Source organism: Poromitra crassiceps, assembly GCF_964638095.1.
Source record: "Poromitra crassiceps genome assembly, chromosome: 16".
Taxonomy (NCBI): Eukaryota; Metazoa; Chordata; class Actinopteri; order Beryciformes; family Melamphaidae; genus Poromitra; species Poromitra crassiceps.
The window spans coordinates 1,942,771-1,960,330 of NC_139645.1; the positions used below are offsets into that span (position 1 = coordinate 1,942,771).

General features: G+C 44.2%; 2 protein-coding genes across 2 annotated transcripts in view; one reads left to right on the plus strand and one right to left on the minus strand.

Annotated features, from left to right (window-relative positions):
* The window catches only part of gldn (gliomedin), a gene marked incomplete at its 3' end in the record, with an annotated part of 6,477 nt that extends 3,374 nt beyond the window's left edge, over nucleotides 1-3,103 (plus strand). The window contains exons 7-10 of the mRNA XM_083653075.1: nucleotides 31-114; nucleotides 1,400-1,525; nucleotides 1,836-1,986; nucleotides 2,638-3,103. Of these exons, the coding sequence (XP_083509201.1) occupies nucleotides 31-114; nucleotides 1,400-1,525; nucleotides 1,836-1,986; nucleotides 2,638-3,103 (827 nt within the window). The remainder of the gene's footprint in view (nucleotides 1-30; nucleotides 115-1,399; nucleotides 1,526-1,835; nucleotides 1,987-2,637) is intronic.
* A 2,241-nt stretch (nucleotides 3,104-5,344) lies between these two features.
* The window catches only part of dmxl2 (Dmx-like 2), a gene marked incomplete at its 5' end in the record, with an annotated part of 101,989 nt that continues 89,773 nt past the window's right edge, over nucleotides 5,345-17,560 (minus strand). Inside the window, 10 exons of the mRNA XM_083652864.1 lie at nucleotides 5,345-7,277; nucleotides 9,122-9,339; nucleotides 9,440-9,492; nucleotides 11,711-11,802; nucleotides 12,394-12,471; nucleotides 12,826-12,953; nucleotides 13,244-13,304; nucleotides 15,672-15,813; nucleotides 16,010-16,131; nucleotides 16,240-16,326. Coding sequence (XP_083508990.1) covers nucleotides 7,068-7,277; nucleotides 9,122-9,339; nucleotides 9,440-9,492; nucleotides 11,711-11,802; nucleotides 12,394-12,471; nucleotides 12,826-12,953; nucleotides 13,244-13,304; nucleotides 15,672-15,813; nucleotides 16,010-16,131; nucleotides 16,240-16,326 — 1,191 coding nt within the window. The 3' untranslated portion in view covers nucleotides 5,345-7,067. The remainder of the gene's footprint in view (nucleotides 7,278-9,121; nucleotides 9,340-9,439; nucleotides 9,493-11,710; nucleotides 11,803-12,393; nucleotides 12,472-12,825; nucleotides 12,954-13,243; nucleotides 13,305-15,671; nucleotides 15,814-16,009; nucleotides 16,132-16,239; nucleotides 16,327-17,560) is intronic.

The following is a 17,560-nucleotide window of genomic DNA, read 5'->3' on the forward strand; positions in this document are numbered from 1 at the left end:
CATCATCATGACATCATCCAACTCTTTCAGCGCTGATACACGGTGTGCCAAATGATGAGACCTCATCTGCAATGGAGGCTGTGAGACTACGAGAGATGCCGGCTAAGAGGAACGGTATGAGATGTTCCTCCATTCATATGAGATGTTCCTCCATTCATATGAGATGTTCCTCCATTCATATGAGATGTTCCTCCATTCATATGAGATGTTCCTCCATTCATATGAGATGTTCCTCCATTCATACATGTGGATGGTCAGCAGAGGCGTCAAGCCCCTTGAAACTGAGATCTTTTGAAGAAAGAAAAAAATGCTAAATTCATGGCGGTCGTTAGTAGTAGAGCATCAATCCCCTTTTCAAACATGTGAAAATGAAATACTGTTACACTACAGTACAATAACTGTGCAATGCAGTTATTATAGGCAGAGTTTGCATAGCAAGCTAGTTGGCTACTTGTAGCAGGCAGCTAAAGTTAGCATTGTAATGTTAGCCATCCCTCAATCATGTTGTTTACATATCATGTAGCCTAGAGCTGTTATGGCAGTGAGTTTTTACCACCACTATTCCAGGTTATACTGTAGTTAGCAAAACACTGAATTCTATTTGTCTCCAGGTCACGATGCAGTTCTCTAAAATAATTAGCATTGTGGCTATAGTCTTTTTGTGTGAATAACATTGTTGGGTGAAGCAAGATTTTTGGAAAATAATTTCCTCTTTGAGGAGAAATTAAAACAATCTATCTAAGATGTAGCAGCAGTGTAGAAGCTAGTGTATTGTGAGTGACTAAGCTAATAACCATAACAGCACAAATAATTGACAGAAATCTCTAAATAAATATACACTATTTCCTAATGAGAAAAGAGCAAATATTGATGGTTACAACTGAATAATTACATCACAACCGTCTAATCCAACCAGCTCAGTGGCCTTGTGGTCTGAGTGTCCGCCCTGAGACTGGGAGGTCGTGAGTTCGATCCCCGGCCGAGTCATACCAAAGACTATAAAAATGGGACCCATTTGCCTCCCTGCTTGGCACTCAGCATCAAAGGGTTGGAATTGGGGGGTTAAATCACCATGTGATTCCCGAGCGCGGCGCACGCTGCTGCTCACCGCTCCCCCAGGGGATGGGTCAAATGCGGAGAACAAATTTCACACATTGTGTGACAATCAGTGGGACTTTACCTTTACCTTAATCCTAATGTTAATTTAAAATAAGATATTCCTCTAAATATTTCTTCAAATAGCCAACATTTGAGAAAAACAGCCAAAAAATGTCAGGTCGCTGCCAAAAATGTTGCCCCCACAGAATGTTTGGCTTACATGGCGCCCCGTGATGGTCAGTGTTGTTGTGCGATGAGAATCATGCTGCTTGAGCCTGCTGTTATCTCACCTGCTCCTCAGACTGCCTGATCAGGTCCCTCATCAACCCCAGGAATGTGACCAAGATGGAGAACACGTTTGGCACGTGGATGAGAGACACGTCTGAGATGAACGATGAGCGCATATGGGTGGCAGAGCACTTCTCCGGTAAGGTTCTCCACAGAGGACAGATGGTGAAAACCCAGCATGGAGACACTCGGTGACGATGCAGTCACTCGTTATTTAGTCCAGATGGGACATCGATCTTTGGGTTCCACACTGAGGTCGCTGCTTTCAGTGTGACAGAGATACTGGGGACATTAAGACTGTAGGACCTTAAAATATCTTATTTTTTCAGCCCCCCCATGTAGCTTGCTGGCTCACCTCCTCAACCACTCAATCACCAGCACTCCTCCTCCTCCACCATCTCCAACTTTGTTTCAGAGTTAGAATGAATCACTGCCTCTGTGCTCTCCAGGTCGTGTGGTGAAGGAGTATAAAAGCATCGCCTCCTTCCAGAACAGCAGCAGTGACATTGTGGATGTCAGGAAGTTCTATCAGGGCTGCGGCCACACCGTCCACAACGGCTCCTTCTACTATCATATTGCTGGCACCTCCAGCATCGGCAGGTAAAGGGTCACTTTCACAGTATGTGATGCAACGTTAAATGCTCTGCTGTTGTTATCCCATTAGGTTAATAACTTTCCACTAATACGTTTCCAGTGGTGTAGGTAATGTAACAAAGTATTAATACTTTGGTACAGTACGGTACTTAAATATTTTTGGGGGGGAGTATCTGTACTTTACTTGAGTATTTATATTGTCAACTTCCACTTTTACTCCACTACATTTCCTAAATAAAATGTATACTTTTACTCCAATACATTTCCCCTAAGCATCTTAGTTACTCGTTACTACAAAATAAAATCAGAAGAAATTTGGTAGCCTGCCAGCAAGCAGGTTTGGCGAATCAGTGCTCCTAGCTTGCAAGTTACTTTAATCACGATCCACACTCAATTCCAGTAATGGCGGTGATGCACCGTAATGTTGTTTGCGAACTGCTATAAAACTCAAGAAGAAGATTTCTACTCAAGCCCAGGGCCCAGGCATGTCGGATGGACATGTAGGCTACATGAGTAGAATCGACAATGACTGCTTGCTTTTTTATTAATAGCATTTACTTTACTTATACTTTATACTTACCGTAAGTACAGTAAATATCAGATACTTTGAGTCATTTCCTAAAAGGTGACTTTCAGGTTCATCCTTTCTGTTCACAGATTTGACCTGCGGTCCAAGAGGCTTCACACTCTGGCTATAGACAACGCTTTGTACCACAACCTCTCCTACCTGCTCCACAACTCCAAGACCTACTTCAAACTGGCGGCGGATGAGAACGGCCTGTGGCTGATCTTTGCCTCCAGTGTGGATGAGAGCGTCATGGTGGCCCAGCTGGACCAGAAGACCTTCTCCGTCACCTCCTACATGAACACGACGTACCCCCGCACCAAGGCCGGCAACGCCTTCATCGCCTGCGGGGTTCTGTACGTCACCGACACCAAGGACACCAGGGTCACCTTCGCCTTCGACCTGCTGAAGGGCAAACCGGTCAACGTGACCTTTGACCTGAGGTCACCAGGCGGGGTGCTGGCCATGCTCTCCTACAGCCCCAAGGACAGACAGCTGTATGTATGGGACCACAGCTACGTCCGCCTCTATGTGGTCCACTTCGTCTCTGACGACTGAGCACCTCAGCCTCTAGTCTACAACACTATATCTGATCATGAAAGACCAGCAGATATGGATATCATATACTATCATCTGGTTTTATTCTGTATTGCTGCTGTGGTGTGAAAACCTTGTAACATTACATGTTTCTCTATGGGTTTAATAAATTAGAAAACGTCTGCACATCTCAAAAACTTTGAAACATTCCACACAGAGAGAAAGAGGTTCACATCAGCAGTAGAGCTGTCAGAATATTCTACATTCGAATATACAGTATAGGCTATTCAAAAATAAAAATGAAAAGAATATTCGAATATGAAAAATTAACATTCAAATGTATTATTACTATTATTATTATTATTATTATTGTTATTGTTATTGTTTTTATATATTTATTTTTTACATTTATCCAGGTAAAAAAAACCTGGCCAAGAGGGCAACATAAAAACATACATTGTTTGCCTGGTTATTTAAAAACATTACAAAACTGTAGGCTACTACTGTATTAGTACTGACTGAATAAATGTGGGGAAAAAACTATGTTTATGTTGGAGAAAAAAACATGTTTAAATAAATATACCAAGTAGTTAGTAGTATTGGTTTGCCATTGTATGGACACGCACGCACACACGCAAAAGTATTCGGAACGAATATGTTTTGTTTAGAAGGAATATTCCAATATAATTGTGGGCCAATTTTGACAGCCCTAGTCAGCACACTGGAGTGATAGCTCTTAATTCTCTCTATGGGTTGAAACACTCTGCCACCTCAAACCCTTTCAACCACCACTGGATAACCTCAGGAAGGCATGAAGGTAATAATATAAAGCTTAAAGGAACACTCCGCCCATTTTCAACCAGCTTTGTATCATTAGAACATCAGTAGTATATCAGAAAACTGTAAACTGTTTTGAAGTCTGTCATTTAATTTGACAGTTATTGAGTGTTAAAGTGTGGACCAGTGACATCACTGGTCCACACTAACTCAAATTAATAACTCATTGACTCAAATCAACTCTCAATAACTGTCAAACTAGATGACGGTTTTGAAGACATTCATCTAGTTTGACAGTTATTGAGAGTTGATTTGAGTTAATGAGTTATTAATTTGAGTTAGTGTGGACCAGTGATGTCACTGGTCCACACTTTAACACTCAATAATAACTCAACTCAATAACTGTCAAATTAAATGACAGACTTCAAAACAGTTTACAGTTTCCTGATATACTACTGATGTTCTAATGATACAAAGCTGGTTGGAAATGGGCAGAGTGTTCCTTTAAGACCACGACCATTGTTCTTAGTTCATGGAGAGATGATGTGATGAGATAAGAGGTTTTCATGTGACAGCAGCATGTGTCAGTGCATTTCTGAAGAAGAATAGTTCACCCAGAATCTTTAATTCCGTCATCTACATCACCAGTGAAGGCGACTTATTGAAATGCATGCGTTATATTGCTCTCAGATTGATAAAAAGATGAAAAGGACATTGAGAGAGCTGGCCATTTTAATTTAGTTTTCTTTGACTGCGCACCTAAGTTGAAGTTTTGATTGAGTTGTGCTCACACTGTGTTTTTGTTTGGGATCTCTACTGGTCCCCATTGATTGACTTCAGTTGTTTTGGAGGAGTTGTGCTGCAGTGGCAACCTCCCTGTTACAGACTTCACCCGTTTCATTTGGCACGAGGGTGAGTAGATGACAGAATTTTCATTTTTGGGTGAACTATCCCTACTGAATATTCATATCTGAGGAAAGCGGGCGTTCACATTTAGGTTTTCCCTGCCAGTCGTCTATTCAAGGACTCAACCATCAGCTCCAGCTGAAATCAGTTCATATATATATATAACTATATAATATAACTATAATATATAAATATAATATATATATCACAATATCATTAAAATAAGGACATCAAGCTCTCACCCAACAATTATGGTGTCAAAAGTAAATATTAGTGCTGTATTTGTACATGTGAGGTTATGGAGCAACTAACCGTGTGAAAAGGTTTTATTTATGTATCAATCATTGTATGATTTATATAAGTTGAACTCATAACTGTGTATATTATTGTTCTTTCCTGTATTTGCATGTAATGTTGCATTTTTTTTTATATGGACAGTTTCAGGACTATTTCTGATGCCCCCTAATATTTTGTACATGCGTATAATATTACACATACTACAGTCCACCTGTTTTTCTGGTGAAGCAGCAGGATGCTTGGTCATTGCTAATTATTACTATTGACAGAAAAAGAAAGGGGGAAAAAAATCACCCTGATAAAAAAATAATTTATTCACTTTACAAAGGTTAAAACTCTGACCTGTTCTCACAAACACCTCCAGACTCAAGTGCCCTAGTAAGTGTCTTCCCATGTAGTTGACTTCATATTTGCATTAAGACACAGACACACACACACACACAATCCATACATACAGTACACACACACACACAACCCATACAGTACACATCACATAGTGGGCAGAAAGAGGGAGAGAAACACAAATCTCTTTAATAAATACCATACATACACTTAACAAAAGATACAACTAATCCAGCTGGTATGATACAAACCAAAAATAAAGAAAAGGCTTTCATGTTTGTACAAGCTGTTGTGGTAATTCATATATATATATATATATATAATTTATATATTAAAACTATTTCAAACTTTTTACTACTTAGGCCAAATAAAGCCAGACATTCATTTGTATATAACAGTTTCTTCTTCAATCACCTATTTATTTGAAATAAACTTTTATAGTGTCTCCAGATTTTTGAGTGCAAATATCTATTCCTTATGGATGAAACGGTAAAAACAACTAGCGAGGTAACGCACACGTACATACAGTTTACCATGTTGCACTATCTTCCAGTCAGATACAGTAAAACCCCTTACATTCCTAACATAAAAGGCAATAAGTTAAACATAAATACCAATAGTTTTACAAAGGAATCGTGGACCAAACAAACAAAACACAAACGTATAAATAATTTAAATAACATACAAAAAAAAAAAGAGAGAAAACTATCTTGTGCAAAACCAGAAGTGAACCTTTGTGTTTCTGCTCAGGGTGGGTGGGCGTTTTGGGTTTGGACCAGACAGATGGAGAACATTGAAACCACAGTCACAGGAGTAAAACACATCATCTTCCAAACAGGAATGTTCTAGCAGTGACTCTGCCACACAAACAGGCATTTGAGGGCAGGTGGGCGGGCAGGCGTACGGATGGCGGACACAGCAGAGTGAGCACACGACTCCAGAACCAGGAGAGGCCGGAGTGTGTGACCGGGGCAGCCAGTGAAATAGGGAAGAGAGAGGGGAGGAGGAGGGGGGGAGGGTCACTATAGGAGCAATGCGCCATCAACTCTTCCATAAAGGACAGAGAAAAGCCGGGGGAGGGGGGGAAGAAACCAGTGAAACAAAATGCAGATTCCAACAACTTGATTCACACCGGAAACCACTGACTTAATAACAAACCACAGTGCTGGTTAAAGTAGATGCTAAGAGATTTTCAGCTGTGGGCACAAAATGACGACAGTTACACACTTTTAAAATGTTTGCTTGAGCACTTGTACACAGCACTATCAATAGACCTGTGATTGCACCGCGTAACGAGAACAGGACATGCATAGCTTCCCTATGGACACACTCTACGAGTAGAGATTCTTCAATAAAATGACAATAAATCTAGCTTTTAAAATCAAGTATGATACCTTTTGCTTTGTAACTCTTTGCTTTCAGCTTTTGGGGGGGGGGGGGGGGGGGGAATGATTTGCAGCTCCGTTTATCACTCTGGATATGATTTAGGTTAACTGTAAACCCGTGGAACAGTGCACACTCAGAAAGCTGCCAAAAGCACGCTGATCTCTTGACTACTTGACTTCCTGCCGTCAATTCAAACCATTTGATGTCTAGCGAGTGTTACATATGTCTGTAACGGTGTGTTACGTATGAGTGTTTTCTCTCTCAGTGGAACGAGGCGTTACAGGCCGTCCAAGATGCTGTTGGGGATGTTGTACCGGTCGGGGAGGACTCTCATCTTCAGCGTGCCGTCCGCGCCGCACGTGAAGATGCGGTTGCCGGGCCGGGTCTCCACCTGCATGACGCCGGCGCCGATGTTGCGGAAGATGGACTGCTTGGCGTGCTCGGTGCTGAACGAGTGCATGAGCCCGTGACCCGCTATCTTCCACACCTGGAGGGAGATAGAACAGGGACAATTAACGCATCAATTAGCAAATATTTCTCTCGACATAGTATTAACATGAACAGGTACTCTGCAAACCCTTTGCTAAAGCATTAAGGCATTTATATACTAGTTTCAAGAAAATCACTTTTTCCTCACAATACAAAATGATGCAGGAAGGTGCTCTGAAATCTATTCAGATGATCACCTGTAATGTAAGTATGAGGTATGAGACAGAGTCCACCATGATGATATGTCCTGTAAACAAGACCATGGTGGCAGGACATTTGATTTATTTGATTTAACCTTTATTTAACCAGGGAAGTCATTAAGAACAAATTCTTATTTACAATGGCGTCGTGGGCAAAAAAATAAAAACAAGAAGGTCTTGTTTTATTGTGAAATCTTAACTTTAAAATGAGTTAATAGGATATTGGAATCCACCTGGCAACCCTAATGCCTAGTGCCCATGAACCAACTGTGAAGAGTGATTAGTTATATGGTGCGAGTGTGTTTAGAAAGAATAAAGCCGGTGTGAGACTGTGTTTGTGGACTCGTCAGGGATTCTCCTGGTGGAATATCTTGTAATGTGTCGCAGCTCAGTCATATCGTGTCAAAACCACAACCACTCAAAGACTGATTACAGCACAGACAGTTGTGCAGTGTGAACGGAACAGAGACTGACGACTGACCACTAGGGGTGCCCCAAAAAATCGATTCTGAAAGGATCGCGATTCTTAATGCCACGATTCCTGGATCGATTCCAAACTCCCAAGAATCGATTCTTAAAATCGTTGTTTTTTTTTACAGTGCACCTGAACGCAACATGCAAGATACCGGCTGAATAAGTGTCCAAATGTTCATGTCATTTGTGTACTGTACTGCCACGGTGCCACCACCTCTTGCACTTAAGAACTCTGGTTAATGTATTCCCCCCAAAATCTATAAATCCTTCTCAAAGTCTACAGATCCCCCCCAGCCTATAAATCCATCTTCTGATCTGAAGAACATAAGGGGGGAATTCCCCCCTAGTTTGCAAAATGAATTTAGGCCCTGACTGTAATACAGAAGTTGAATTTGAAGTTCAGCATTAATACATTTGTCATTTTTTGTCTTATATTTACCTTTGTGTGTTATTGAAATATATAACTACATAATTGAGAATCGATTCTAGATTCTGGAATCGAGAATCGTTGGAATCGAGAATCGATTCTGGAATCGGATCGTGACCCCAGGAATCGGAATCGGATCGGATCGTGGCTTAGCCGGATCGGAGCACCCCTACTGACCACCGTCAGGTAGTCTGTCCCTGCCATAAAGCGCTATGGTAACACCGCAGTGTGGTAACACCGCAGTGTTACAACACCGCAGTGTTGTAACACCGCAGTGTTGTAACACCGCAGTGTTGTAACTGAGAGAATCACTTAAAATATTGTATTCATGCATCAACTTGGCCTATTTTCTAAGTGGCTAATGTGTGGGTTAAGTATAGTGGCTTAATGTTACCACCTTCTCCACAGGACAGCTACATACTGATCAACTAGGGAGCCGGAGGGCTGAGATCCCATTCAAGTGAACCGATCATTAATGAGGTCTTCATGTCGTTGCTGTGAGAGACTGTACAAGATCTGTACTGGTCCTTTATTGAGACAAGTGGGGAAAGTAGAGAGGGAGACAGAGAGAGACAAAGCTACAAGAGAAAACTAGGACACACGGGGACACAGATTCCAGAGGAACCGCTGGAGATGTATATCTAGTAGGGTCCTAGCAGGGTGAAGCACTCATCTTCTGTCCACGGGCGATGCCTGACATGTAACTGCTAATGTGTTGTGTCAGGGCAGTGGGTGAGTCACCTTCATGTTGCCCTCTGCGGAGCCGGTGACAAAGAAGTCCTCGGAGGCATCCAGCGCCAGGGCCTTGACGGCCGAGTCGTGGGCCTGGAACGTGTGCAGCAGCTGCCGCTGGCGCACGTCGAACACGCACACAAAGCCCTTCCTGCCCCCGCTGATCAGCAACTGCTGCTTGGGAGCGTACTGCAGCACAGTGGCGCCGTTCTCGTGGCAGGGGAACGCTGATGAGACGGAGGACATTCATTTGAAACTTGACGACCACACAAACTGTGACAAAAGGTTTCAACTTGTGGTGTGTTTGAAGCGTTGAGGGTTTCTTACCGTGGACCATCGTGTTGCTGGGTGAAATCAGAGTATCCCACAGGCAAACATTTCTGCAGAGAAAAGGAAACCATGAGGCAGATATGAGTCAAAGAATGACGACGGGTAAACAAAGAGCAGCGTTGGATAAATACTCGAGCCTCAGTAGATCTAAATACTCCAGCCTCAGTAGATCTAAATACTCCAGCCTCAGTAGATCTAAATACTCCAGCCTCAGTAGATCTAAATACTCCGGCCTCAGTAGATCTAAATACTCCAGCCCAGTAGATCTAAATACTCCAGCCTCAGTAGATCTAAATACTCCAGCCCCAGTAGATCTAAATACTCCAGCCCCAGTAGATCTAAATACTCCAGCCCCAGTAGATCTAAATACTCCAGCCTCAGTAGATCTAAATACTCGAGCCTCAGTAGATCTAAATACTCCAGCCCAGTAGATCTAAATACTCCAGCCTCAGTAGATCTAAATACTCGAGCCTCAGTAGATCTAAATACTCCAGCCCCAGTAGACCTAAACACTCCAGCCTCAGTAGATCTAAATACTCCAGCCTCAGTAGATCTAAATACTCCAGCCTCAGTAGATCTAAATACTCCAGCCTCAGTAGATCTAAATACTCCAGCCTCAGTAGATCTAAATACTCCGGCCTCAGTAGATCTAAATACTCCAGCCCAGTAGATCTAAATACTTCAGCCTCAGTAGATCTAAATACTCGAGCCTCAGTAGATCTAAATACTCCAGCCCCAGTAGACCTAAACACTCCAGCCTCAGTAGATCTAAATACTCCAGCCTCAGTAGATCTAAATACTCCAGCCTCAGTAGATCTAAATACTCCAGCCTCAGTAGATCTAAATACTCCAGCCTCAGTAGATCTAAATACTCCAGCCCCAGTAGACCTAAATACTCCAGCCTCAGTAGATCTAAATACTCCAGCCTCAGTAGATCTAAATACTCCAGCCTCAGTAGATCTAAATACTCCAGCCTCAGTAGATCTAAATACTCCAGCCCCAGTAGATCTAAATACTCCAGCCTCAGTAGATCTAAATACTCCAGCCTCAGTAGATCTAAATACTCCAGCCTCAGTAGATCTAAATACTCCAGCCTCAGTAGATCTAAATACTCGAGCCTCAGTAGATCTAAATACTCCGGCCTCAGTAGATCTAAATACTCCAGCCCAGTAGATCTAAATACTCCAGCCTCAGTAGATCTAAATACTCGAGCCTCAGTAGATCTAAATACTCCAGCCCCAGTAGACCTAAACACTCCAGCCTCAGTAGATCTAAATACTCCAGCCTCAGTAGATCTAAATACTCCAGCCTCAGTAGATCTAAATACTCCAGCCTCAGTAGATCTAAATACTCCAGCCTCAGTAGATCTAAATACTCCGGCCTCAGTAGATCTAAATACTCCAGCCCAGTAGATCTAAATACTTCAGCCTCAGTAGATCTAAATACTCGAGCCTCAGTAGATCTAAATACTCCAGCCCCAGTAGACCTAAACACTCCAGCCTCAGTAGATCTAAATACTCCAGCCCAGTAGATCTAAATACTTCAGCCTCAGTAGATCTAAATACTCGAGCCTCAGTAGATCTAAATACTCCAGCCCCAGTAGACCTAAACACTCCGGCCTCAGTAGATCTAAATACTCCAGCCCAGTAGATCTAAATACTTCAGCCTCAGTAGATCTAAATACTCGAGCCTCAGTAGATCTAAATACTCCAGCCCCAGTAGACCTAAACACTCCAGCCTCAGTAGATCTAAATACTCCAGCCTCAGTAGATCTAAATACTCCAGCCTCAGTAGATCTAAACACTCCAGCCTCAGTAGATCTAAATACTCCAGCCTCAGTAGATCTAAATACTCCAGCCTCAGTAGATCTAAATACTCCAGCCTCAGTAGATCTAAATACTCCAGCCCCAGTAGATCTAAATACTCCAGCCCAGTAGATCTAAATACTCCAGCCTCAGTAGATCTAAATACTCCAGCCTCAGTAGATCTAAATACTCCAGCCTCAGTAGATCTAAATACTCCAGCCCCAGTAGATCTAAATACTCCAGCCTCAGTAGATCTAAATACTCCAGCCTCAGTAGATCTAAATACTCCAGCCTCAGTAGATCTAAATACTCCAGCCTCAGTAGATCTAAATACTCCAGCCTCAGTAGATCTAAATACTCCAGCCTCAGTAGATCTAAATACTCCAGCCTCAGTAGATCTAAATACTCCAGCCTCAGTAGATCTAAATACTCCAGCCTCAGTAGATCGGGTGCTGATGCTGACCTGCTGTCGTTGGACTGCCCGGCTGTGGCGATGAGGCTGGAGGAGGTGATGAAGGCAAAGTCTCCACAGGTCTTAGTGTGGCACTGCCAGCTCTGGTGGGAGGAGGAGCAAGAAGAAGAAAAACAAACAAAAACATGACAAGGATGATTAATCAACAATGGTGTTCGATTGTCATGATTCACATTTTGTCTCATGTCTTGTACCGGCTAGCATCCACATGCTTGGGTGTGTGACAGCTAGAGCTCCATGATTTGCGCAATGCAGGAAACGCCTACGGGGTCACGGAATGTGAAATATTGCAGGATTTTCCATAATTTGGCTGAAACTGATAAAGAAGAAGAAGTAGGCCTAATTATTGTAATAACCTAAATTAATTCATAATTGTAAAATAGGCCTAGAGAAATAGTCACGTTTTCGATTGGGGTGTTTTGAGAGGGGGGTCGGTCTGGCGTGGGACCCTTACGTCTCCTCACAACTTGGTTTTCACATGTCGAACAGGCGGCTGTCTGAGACGGCCAAGTGATCAAAACATGAAAAATTCAACCCCAATTAAAATGGAAAAACGTAATTTGGGGGGGAAAAATAAAAATAAAGTGGAATTTGGAAAAATAAAATAAAACTGATTTCACAGGGCCCTGGATGGGGTGGGTGTGTGTGGGTGGATGATGGGTTGGTACCCTCACCAGATAGGGTTTGGGGTTGGAGGATGTCTGGTTGACCTGCCAGAGACTGAGGAAGCCTTCTCCATCGGCAACTCCACACTACAATAGAAAGATCACAACAAAATCACAACCACCACACAGAATAGACAAAACATAGTGTGACGTGTGTGTGTGTGTGTGTGTGTGTGTGTGTGTGTGTGTGTGTGTGTGACTGATGTGTGTGTGTGTGTGTGTGTGTGTGTGTGTGTGTGTGACTGATGTGTGTGTGTGTGTGTGTGTGTGACTGATGTGTGTGTGTGTGTGTGTGTGTGTGTGACTGATGTGTGTGTGTGTGTGTGTGTGTGTGTGTGTGACTGATGTGTGTGTGTGTGTGTGTGTGTGTGTGTGTGTGTGTGTGTGACTGATGTGTGTGTGTGTGTGTGTGTGTGTGTGTGTGTGTGTGTGTGTGTGCACCTTGTTCCCCTGGGAGTTGAAGTAGAGGCGGGTGACTCTGGCGTTGCCTGCTTGTCTGAAGCAGATGAGCTGCTGAGGTCTGTTCCACTCAAACATCCTCACACTGCCGTCCTGAGCCCCCGTCATGTCTGACGCGCGCGCACACACGCACACACACACACGCACATACACACGTGCATGCATGCACACACACACACACACACACACACACACACACACACACGCACACACACGTGCACGCACACACACATGTGCATGCACACACACATGGAAAGAGAGAGGGAGGAAGAGTAAACAAGACGGGGACAGAGAGATTAACAAACCGAGAGAGAGAGAGAGAGAGATGAGAGAGGAGAAGAGAGGTGTACAGTATTTGGGGAAAGAGTGTGTGTGTGTGTGTGTGTGTGTGTGTACTTACAATACTGATATATGGGGTGGGATGTCATTCTCTTCACATTGTTTAGATTCCTCTTCATGATCTGAAAAACAGCGCCATCAAAACAGTCACTTTCAATGGAACAGTTTAGCAGCAATTCATTTAGTTTGACAGTTATTGAGATTTGATTGAGTTTAGGTGTGGACCAGTGATGAATGACATCACTGGTCCACACCTAAACTCAATGCCTGCAAAACTGTTGAGAGTTTTCAGATATACGACTGATTTTGTAACGATACAAAGCTGGTTGAAAATCCGCGGAGGGTTCCTTTAACTTGAAACCACTTCAGGTGTGTCTGAACTCATTTGTGTACAGTAGCAGTGATGGAGGATGTCTTGGTGTGGTGTTCCACTGCTGGAGAATGAAGCTCTGGAGAAACCAGCTGTAGACGGCAGGTATAGCTAGCCGAGGCTGTCTACAATCCCCCCCTCGCCTTGAGAAGAAGCCCCCTGCTCTGAGCCAGTGAAGCCGTACGAGACTGTGTGTCCTCCTCTGCTGAGTGTACCGTGCCGTGCTCAGGGACATGGAGAACCCAGGCTGTGTGTGACGCAGCTGTGGCCCTTGGCTAGCCGTCTGCGCGGGGCTGCTCCTATCTGTGTTTAGAATGCGTCCATCTCTCAACACACAAACACTCTCTGTATCGGCCCCCATAGACTCAGCAGGCCTGTTTAGTCGTGCCAAAGCATGCAGGGCCACACACTGCAGGAGGAAGACAGTTAAGTCAGTTGCCTTTCTGATGTTCCCGTCATGGTCACGTTTTGAACCGTTAAGGCCTTCAATAAATCTAGGTCAGTGCTTCTCAAAAATGGGCTCCGGCATTGGCCAAGTTTGCGTTGGTGGCCGTAGCAAAAAATGCATGTAGGGATTGAAATACTATCTATATTTTGAATATACCACAAAACGACTACGGTACTAGTCGTCCGTGGAGTCCACAGCTGTCCGGGTAGTGCACGCCTCCCCTCGGGGTCTCTGGACTATATCTAGGCCTAAAAAGGAGAAGCACGGGCGTCCGGGGAGTGTAGCGGTAGATTCCCTGCCTACCAACACGAGGGTCACAGGTTCGCGCCCGCGTGTTACATCCGGCTTGGTCGGGCGTCCAGCCGTCCATACAGGCACGATTGGCTGGTGTCTGGGGGAGGAAAGCCGGATTGGGGATATGTGCCCTTGGTCGCTGCACTAGCGCCTCCGCTGGTCGGTCGGGGCGCCTGGTCGGGGTGGAAGGGAACTGGTGGGAATAGCGTGATCCTCCCACGTGCTACGTCCTGCAGGTGAAGCTTCCCCTGTCAGGTCTAAAGTAGTGACTGGCAATTGTGCATGTGTCGGAGGAAGCATGACGCTAGTCTCGGCTCTCCCCAGATCGGCAGAGGGTGGAGCAGTGACTGTGGCAGCAGGGGGGAAAATTGGCCAATTACAATTGGGGAGAAAAAAAGTGGGAAATTTCAGGAATTAGATCGCATCCCTGTTATAATTGCAATCAGGTTGAAATGGGTGTGCTGCTTTAATTAGCCTACACCATCTACGCATTGGCAGAGTAGCAGAATGTGCACTCAATATGCAGAGCATTAGGCTAGCTACATGTAGCATTAGGCTAGCTACATGTAGCATTAGGCTAGCTACATGTAGCATTAGGCTAGCTACATGCTACATGTACACAAAACTAAACGCACGCTCTGGTCTGGATTTGCTGATGTTTATTAGGAGGCGATGTGTGAGACAACGTGTGCATAATAATATAATATAATAACCTCTCCGGGATCAGATGAAAATCTATCTGGGAACCCAGAGTCTATTTACGTGCCGAAATAGACCCTGGATTCCCAGATTGCATGAAAATGTACCTGCTCCTGCTGGTATCCTAATTATTATGTTTCCTCTAGATTGCGTTGTGAACCCCCAACCTTAAAGTTCAAACTTCCCCTATGAGGTCCGGGGACCACCAGGGAGGTAAGGGGGTTCCAGAGAGTCCACAGCAAAATTATGAATTATTAAACTTCACCCTTATTTATGAAGTGGGCACAATTTAGAGAATGCAGAAATGACTCATTTTGGTCATAGTTTCTCTGTTATCTCTCTACCTACAATATAGATACACGTGGAATTCTGGACATAATAAAATCTAACAATAAAAATAGTCTCAGATTTGGGTCCAAGAGAATCACTGGCCTAGACGGGCTGAAGGCTCCACAACAGATCTTAGTTTCCCCCTGCTGGCAACTACCAGTAGTACTACCCTATTACAGTCACATTTGGACTGGGTGTGTGTTTGTGTTTGTGTATATGTATGTGTATATGTGTGTGTGTGTGTGTGTGTGTGTGTGTGTGTGTGTGTGTGTGTGTGTGTGTGTGTGTGTGTGTGTGTGTGTGTGTGTGTGTGTGTGTAGTAGTGTGTAGTAGTGTGTAGTCTCATACCACGCTGGCTCCCATGCTGGTCTGCCCACTGCCCAGCCACGGCATGGATGAAGAGACCTGCATCTGCTGCTGTGCGAAGGGGGCGGAGCTACTGGCCTGGGCGATGTTGGTGTGAGACGAGCGGTAGTCTACATCGTCAGAGCTGCAAAACAAAACACAACCGTGAGCTCAGCTGCCAGCGTGCCACCACACGGCACTGAGCCATGCTCTTCAGAGGGGTTTGCTGCTACAGCCCCGTGTGTGTGTGTGTGTGTGTGTGTGTGTGTGTGTGTGTGTGTGTGTGAATGTCCCCGTGAGGACAAACAAGATGCCATCGATGATGCCACCGTGCGTCTGACCTGCGGGACTCCTTGTCAAAGTCTTCTCCGATCCAGGTGAAGGGCTGAGCAGCCACCAGAGTGGACACGTCAACCTCTTGAACATCATGAGTGGAGGCCAACACGATCTCATTGGAGTTAGCCTGAAAGCATCAAGAGAACACACAGGTCAGACTGAGCAGCAGCAGCAGCAACTCGGACAGAGATGCAGCAGTGATGCCACGGTGTCTTTAGCCACACTGCTAACTTACCTTATTAATGGCAAAGGCCATGATTATATCGGACTCCTTGTGGATGATTTTAGCCTTGCCTCCTGGGTAGCCCAGATCCGCCTCCACCTGGAAACACCAAGGACGCAAATCAGAGATGCTCACAAGTTATTTTTTGCAAGTCCAAGTCAAGTCTCAAGTCTCTTATGGATGAGCGTTCTATCATCTGATGCATACCATCCAGTCAGCTTAGAACACTGCAGCTAAAACTAAGGAATTCAAAGCATCTACTGTATCTTCACTCCTTATCTATTAGCATACAGTAGCAGGAATGATTAGAGATGACATTAGTAGACATTTCCTTCATGTTAATGCACCAAAAAAATTAAAAAATTAAATAAAGAAAAGTAAAGATTGTTCACAAGTCCCGAACCTTCAAGTGAAAGTCAAGTCTCAAGTCTTTGAGGACAAGTCTCAAGTCCAAGTCCCCATCTCTGACGCAAATACATCAGAAGTCAGGACACATTATTATAGATAGGGAGCATGAGAGAGATTTTTCTTAAAGCCTATTTCTAGTATTTTTTTTACACTACAGTTAAAATGGGAATAAGCAGAGGAGGGTGGAAAATATGTAAGTAAAGTAACCCTTCCTAAGTCATTTTGAGCCATCAAGTCGCTCCAGAGAATGCTCCCCCTTCAGGTGAACGCTGCATCAAGTATAACCACATTCACCAAGGCAGGGGGGGGTAGTCATTGTAGGAGGAGAGGAAGACAGACACAAATAAATAAACAGCACACAATTCAATATTCATGATTTCAACGGTTGATTCCGGTGATTTGGCTGGTGACACCACCCTGCCTCACACAGCCCCCCGCCACACAGTGAGCATGCATGTTAGTAGGTGTGTGTGCCACGTCTCTGAGGGGAGAGCCTAGCTGGAAGGTCCAGCAGAATCAGCCCAGCTAGACAGGAGGAAGGAGTGAGCGGAGAACAGAGCCGGACGTTCCAGACGGGGAGTGTGAGGAGGAGGTGAGGTTATGAGAGCGAGGGGCGTAGACGTTTCCAGTGAGGAGGAGAGATTAGACGTTAGATCTCAAGAGCCTTGAGAGGACCTTCTGCCAGATGAATGGGGCAGGCAGACAGTAGAGCGAGAGCAGTCGCTATCCAGCCAAACTGGAGAGGAGACATCAAGAGCTCCTCCCAATAATAGTAATAGTGCTAACCTTGACTTGAGGGCCGGGCGCGATGATTCAATATCATCGTATCATCTTTCAGTAGAATCATAATATTGTGATGACATAGTGATTTTGGGATATCGTGACATGCAAGTCTGCTGCCTAACTTGATGATAAGCAAAATTAA